Raw genomic sequence first — 6,764 nt, 5'->3', positions numbered from 1 at the left:
TACATGATGTTTTAGTGATATATGGAAATACGTTGTATTAAAGCGAAAGATTTTTTGCTAATTCCACTGTGAAATAATCGATTTCATTTTTCACTAAGGTAAACATATCAAATAAGATATTGAATCATTTGGTGCAAAAAAACATCGAAAACATAGAATAATAGAAAATGTATTTGTTCCGCATGTAACATCAAATAACACACTATTTTTGTATGTCTGACTCGCGCATTATGAACTACGTTACGGTTGTCATTTTTTTATTCTTTGCTTTTTTTGTTTTATTTAATTATCACTTTGACTATGAAAAATATTCCTCAGATCTATTTGCATATTTATTTTACAGCTCTCAAAAATTATGTCATTACTACGCTTTTTGATTGATTTATAAAGTTAAAAATGTCCTGCGCAGTTTAAAGACACCAGCGACTATTTACGGCTATGATTATTTTTGTTAACGAAATAGAGTGTTGTATTGTGTATTGATATGTTTGATTAAAACCCATGAATTAGTCACGGAATAGGGTCCTCAAATTTAGTTGTTAACCTGACCATTTTCAAAGATAATGGGAATACGATAGGGTTGTATGTAACGAAATTGAAAGGCGCACCTGAGGGCTAAAGATATTAGTGGTGATGTAGTTGAGTTTGATATGTCTAAAATTAAAGTAAGGAAAATGTCATTCAAGATATTAATGACATAGTATATTGGTGTATAATTATGGCTCAAAATGCATGTGTATATACCAGTAACAAAGGAGAGATCAAATTTGAGTTGACTTGTCTTATTGAAGGATACAGTTTTATCTGTCCTCCCTATCGAAAATACAGGTAGGGTGTTGAAATAATGGGTCAGTGTTTGTTGTTTCGAATTGTTTAAGTGATACCATTAACAAAGTATGGTGACGCCTTAGGGTTTAATGATACCAAAAACCGATTAGGGTGATGGTTTAGGGTCTAGTGATACCCATTGTTAAGTAGAGTGATGCTTTAAGGTGAAGAGATACCAGTGACAAAGTAGAGAGCTGGTTTAGGGTTAAAAGATACCAGTAACAATGTAAGGTGATGCATTAGGGTTTAATGATGCCAGTTATATAATAGAATGATACGATAAAATGATACCATTTACGAAGTAGGATTCAATGATTCCAGTAACGAAGTAGGGTGACACATTTGGGTTAAATGTTACAGTGATCTAGTTGGCGATGATGTATGGTTTAATTATACCAGTATCCATGTAGCGCTATACAAAGTAGGTTATTATTTTGAATTTAATGATACCAGTAACTAAGTAGGATGATTCCTTAACGTTAAATGATACCAGTAAAGATGTAGGATGATACTTTAGGGTTTCATGATGCCAGTATCAAAGTAAAGTGATACCTTAGGATGAAATGATACAAGTATCGAGGTAGGGAGATACTTTAGAGTTTAATGATATCAGTAACAAAGTAAGGCGGTGCTTTAGGGTTTAATGATACCAATAACAAAGTAGGGTGATGCTTAAGGGTTTACTAATACCAGTAACGAAGAAGGGGGAAGCGTTAGGGTTTAATGATAAAAGTTACAAAGTATGGTATTGGTTAGGATTTTATTATACCTGTAACGACGTAGAGTAAAGACATTATTAATGCGTTTTTACAGGATAGCGAGAGACATTTTTCAAAATACTAGAATTTCATCTGTACTATGTTAAGTGTAATTGTTTGAACATCTAAATATACGAGGTTTTTAAACGGAACTATATAACTAATTACATCAAGTATTTAAGACTACTTTGAATTAATTACGTTAATGATAATTTGTTTTCTAACTGCTTTTGCTGACTTCAACGATCATAAAATACATTGAATAAACATCAATCAACATGTGAATACAACTTAAAAGACACAATATCAAAAACAATGGTCATTTGCATTTAATTTACTCAAAATAATATATGCTGCGACTGAAACAAAAATAAATGCATCACTATTTCTTAAATTATGTATACGCTTAGCGTAAAAGAATAGGATAGGAAAGGTACAGCAGCATTTGTAAAAATCTTGATAAAATCATCTCCAACTGATGCTACGCACATTGGATCTGAGGACAGCTTATTGGGACACGCTTTCGCCAATCATAGCCTTGCTTTCAACATTTTGAAAGTGAAAGTAGAAGTTTAGAAAAATCTATATTTAACATGTGATTCCAGGTTTTGATATGTTTGTTTGTTTTGGGTTTAACGCCGTTTTTCAACAGTATTTCAGTCATGTAACGGCGGGCAGTTAACCTAACCAGTGTTCCTGGGTTCTGTACCAGTACAAACCTGTTCTCCGCAAGTAACTGCCAACTTCCCCACATGAATTATCAGAGGTGGAGGACTAATGATTTCAGACACAATGTCGTTTATCAAATAGCCACGGAGAACATACGCCCCGCCCGAGGACCGAACTCGCGACCCCGCGATCCGTAGACCAACGCTCTTACCTACTGAGCTAAGCGGGCGGGCTAGGTTTTGATATGAGATTATCACGTATGGGTTTATAACTTATATAAACATACGTAAATTAGTTGTTTTTCCTATTTTTCCATTCAAAACTAAAAAGCGTTTGTAAGGGATACCGGAGGTTAACTGCCTTTATTATAAAGTTTTATATCCAACCATTAATAATTAATGTTCTTCTGTGTCGTATTGGTCAAGCACGCAGGAAAATATTTATTGCCACAGTGGGCCATTTTTCGATTCCCGACTCAGGCGTGATTTGTTTTATTTCACATGTTTAAAGATAGTTTAGAAACAAAACGGTCAAGGTTCTTATTTTAATAATAGGATGAGACTTTTATTCTAAAGAAAAAATATTTTATTCAAAATCGGAGTCCAGTCCATTTTAGCCAAACGGTAGTTGAAACGAGTCGTCTGATTGGTTTAAATAAAAATAGATTGGTTGAAATAAAATCGCAATATTGGAAATCCGATTAGATGAGTTTGAATAGGCTGTCTGTCTTCAGATCTAACTTTCAGGAAGATCGAGTACTTTAGTCAAATTGTCTCTTGAGTAACTCGGATAGTTATGAAAGCGACTTGGTGCCAAATGCAATGCATAAATTGATACGGAGATGGTATTTCCTAATCATAATTTCATACCTCCTAACAAAGACTAAGTTACTCCTAATTAGGTATAACTAACTTCTTATTAAGGAGATGTCTCCTACTTAGGACTTAGTTATTGGTAATATAGGTCGTAATGCGTTCCATTTATCTTCAGACGTGTTACGGGTGTCACTGTTATTCCTAGTTTTGTCGTCTATGGTATAGCGTAAATATTTAAATTGGTTATTACAAGTATCAGCGTTCATTTTGTGTAAAACAGTCATCGTTTGTTGCGTGCTCACTATAATGTTACTGTCGCCGTAAGTATAAATATCGACGCCATAGTTTCTGTGTCAGTATTAAAACGCCGAAAATTAGTCGTTTAGGCGTTTCTATTGGTGTAGAAATTGTCATTCCAACAGTTATATTTGTTATCTGTTATAGTCAGGATGATCGTCGAAGCCTGTGAAGTAAGTTTTGTAAGAAATAACTCATGACAATGACCTTAACTATCGCGTAAAACCAAACGAAAACAAAACTGCTTTTTAATTTTGTCTTTTGACAGTTCCTGTGATACACAGGCTCCATAACCTCAGATCCCCTTCCTAATTTCCAGTTTGTTTAGTTCTGCCTATTGTTTTCTCGTTTGGGGCTAACCCTTTACTTTATCTGGGGACCAAATGCCGCTGTTTATGGAATTACACGCCTCAACACGTGTATCATTGAAGGTTTCATGTTCACCACCGTTTGAATACATCTGCGGATGTCTTTAAATTGCTTTTAACATGTGTAAATGTTGAGTTCTGCTCAACCCGGGGCTAGAGGGCGTGGACGGTAGCATGCATTTCCACTACCGTCCATGAACAGGCTCAATCAAACCGAGCCTGCAACATTTTCGTTTTTGTCGTGTTGAGCGACCTGTGAAGTTTCCACATTTCTCTATTTCATCGTATAGACAAAAGAAGGTTGACAGAACGACGAATTGACGGACTAAGGGTAGCATAGTTGTTTGACAATTCACCTAAGGACACAACGCGTCTAAGTGAGGTAAAGAGAACTATCGCATGGATGGACTTGAATGGACTTCTGACGACTAACATTACTATCACTGGTGTTAAAACTAGTTATCTGGTCAATAGTAAGCGACTGTCTTCAATTTAAAAGCTACTTTACCTATTTAGGAGACAATTTCTCCTAAATATGAACTACTATCTACTAATTAGGAGTTAATACCTCCTTAGTCCTAACTAATTACTAGCTTCACTTTTTGTTAACGTGTGAAGCACTGGGACGCTTCCACAGATACCGTACTTACGAGATTTTAGATAATATTTTATCAATAATAGACTCTTTATACAATACACACTTGGTTGATAGGTAAACAGCGTGCTTTAAGTCGATATTGCGCAGTATATACGCGTGCTTAGTAGTGCAGAAAAGGGAAGTAAAGTTAAACAGGGAATATTACATTCAGATAAATATCTTGTTTGTTGTTATTGAAGGATATGAAAATATGAAATATTTCATTACTGTGCTGTTACTACCTGTCCTTTGTAAAGGAGGTAAATTAAAACATTTTGTTTTTCTTGATCTTGTTTTTGTTTTGTTTTTGTTTTTGTTGGGTTTAACGTCGCACCGACACAGTTATAGGTCATATGGCGACCTTCCAGCGTTGATGGTGGAGGAAGACCCCAGGTGCCCCTCCTTACATTATTACATCACGAGCGGGTACCTGGGAAACCACCGACCTTCCGTAAGCCAGATGAATATCTTACTTACACGAAGAATTCAACGCCTCGAATGAGACTCGAACCCATATCGGTGAGGGGAAAGTGATTTGAAGTCAGCGGCCTTAACCACTCGGCCACGGAGGCCCCTCGTTTTCCTTGAAGCACATATTTTCCTATATATGATATGTGTTGTTTATTAATTAATGTTTTATGCAACATTACTTGCTACCCTTTCAAAATATGTCTACGCTTCGTACATACATGCACATGTATCATTATTTGAACATTGTTAAGAAAATCCATATAATGTTAAGAAAATTCCCAATTTTTTCTTTCATCAAGATTGAAACCTGGTTTGTTTACTTCTTCAGTTGATGGCCTATGTGAAACTACCGCTTTGGGTATGTATTTCATTTAAAATTTGTAAAATGATCAGATGAGAAATATTCATCAATACCATAAACGTTGGATAAAGTTCTCACCTCACATAAAGGCTAAACACAAATCGTAACACTTACAGAGAAAATAGAAGGTTTAAAGCAACAATACGTTACAGATATAAAGAAGATTAACCTGAATGCATTGGTAATGCAATGGTAAAATTCAATAGCCATTGTTCGAATAGACGAACTAAGTTAAACGCCAGTCAAGTTTCAGACTTTCAAGTATTTTATTCTGTAGTATTTTAAGATTGTATATTGTTATGAATTGCTGCATTTTACCATGCCCATGTTCTTAACATACTTTTCAATCTATAGATTATGGATGCCATTGTCTTTCACCAACATAGTGGATTTGCGACCAGCATGGATCCAGACCAGCCTGCGCATTCGCGCAGCCTGGTCAGGATCCATGCTGTTCGCTAAAGGTTTCTCTAATTGCAGTAGGCTTTAAAAGCGAACAACATGGATCCTGACCAGCCTGCGCATCCGTGCTGGTCGCAAATCTACTATGTTGGTTTTCTCATGGCACGGCTCATATGAGGAATTATTTGCATGTAATCTGTCATAAGTTTCATCATGTATAGTACTTAAACAGACTTCTCTTTTTTTGTATTTTTACTTATTAGAATGATAATAAGGATACAATTTAATGTATATGTTTTTGTATTTTATTTACTAAATATATTATTAATTTTTTAAGAACCATGTCTCTTCAAGAACAACAGAGAATTACCGTATTCAATCTACACAAGGCATCCTTCAATTGACTACTCCTCCGCAACGGATGATACCAAATATTGTGACCTATTTGCACTTAGTCACGGTGTATGGTACCGTAGTAGTTATAACATGACGAACTACTGCGTCGATCACAGGAAATGTGGGACTAATGATCCGATATATCTAAATGGTTCGTACGTTAAGTCCGCATACTTAATCTAAGAGTAGAGTTTGTTATTTTGACTTGTCAAATATTTGCAGATGTGTAATGATCCTCTTGACATTCTTTATTCACATTAAAATTATAAAAGTCATTTCCTTGAAATTCAAAATAGTTGTATGTATCTGACAATGTATTAGGATCTAACTGGTTTAGAAGTGCAAACAATACTTATTATATAAGGGCTTTTGTTCCTCATTCATATTTGTCCAAAGGCATTATATAAACCCATTTATCAAATATTTGTATGAGCTGCACCATGAGAAAACCAACTTAGTGCATTTGTGACCAGCATAGATCCAGACCAGTGGATGCTGGTCGCAAATGCACAATGTTGGTTTTCTCATGGTGCGGCTCATATATTTTATTAAGTTTATTTCTGACACAATCTTAAGTATAAACCAAAAATCAAATGTCATGTTGCATGGTCAGTTTTTGTTTACTTTATTAGATTTGGTATTTAAAGTATTGTTCAAACTACTGTTTTCTTTTATAACGAATCAGATGTAATAAGAATGTTCAATATGTGTTAGCCCTATATAAAAAGTGGTTTGATGCTTTGCTGCGTGAATGAAATTTAC

The 6,764-nt window shown here is 35.0% G+C and overlaps 1 protein-coding gene across 1 annotated transcript; it reads left to right on the top strand.

Moving 5' to 3' along the window:
- The first annotated feature begins 4,451 nt into the window (after window positions 1–4,451).
- Window positions 4,452–6,190, top strand: LOC128554123 (uncharacterized). The gene is made up of 3 exons (XM_053535369.1): window positions 4,452–4,632; window positions 5,172–5,201; window positions 5,944–6,190. Exons 1-3 carry the CDS (start codon window positions 4,584–4,586, stop codon window positions 6,183–6,185), a joined length of 321 nt encoding a protein of 106 aa, XP_053391344.1. The 5' UTR covers window positions 4,452–4,583; the 3' UTR covers window positions 6,186–6,190.
- The last annotated feature ends 574 nt before the right edge of the window (window positions 6,191–6,764 follow it).

The sequence above is a fragment of the Mercenaria mercenaria genome, unplaced genomic scaffold, assembly GCF_021730395.1.
Source record: "Mercenaria mercenaria strain notata unplaced genomic scaffold, MADL_Memer_1 contig_4737, whole genome shotgun sequence".
In the NCBI taxonomy this organism is placed as follows: Eukaryota; Metazoa; Mollusca; class Bivalvia; order Venerida; family Veneridae; genus Mercenaria; species Mercenaria mercenaria.
This window is presented reverse-complemented; position numbering and strand designations above follow the sequence as displayed.

Excerpts from the sequence above, each read along its gene's own strand:
- LOC128554123 (XM_053535369.1), top strand. The coding sequence starts at position 4,584 with ATGAAATATTTCATTACTGTGCTGTTACTACCTGTCCTTTGTAAAGGA. Across the intron at positions 4,633-5,171 it reads ACCTGTCCTTTGTAAAGGAG|TTGATGGCCTATGTGAAACT; the intron begins GTAAATTAAAAC and ends TTACTTCTTCAG. Across the intron at positions 5,202-5,943 it reads ATGTGAAACTACCGCTTTGG|AACCATGTCTCTTCAAGAAC; the intron begins GTATGTATTTCA and ends TAATTTTTTAAG.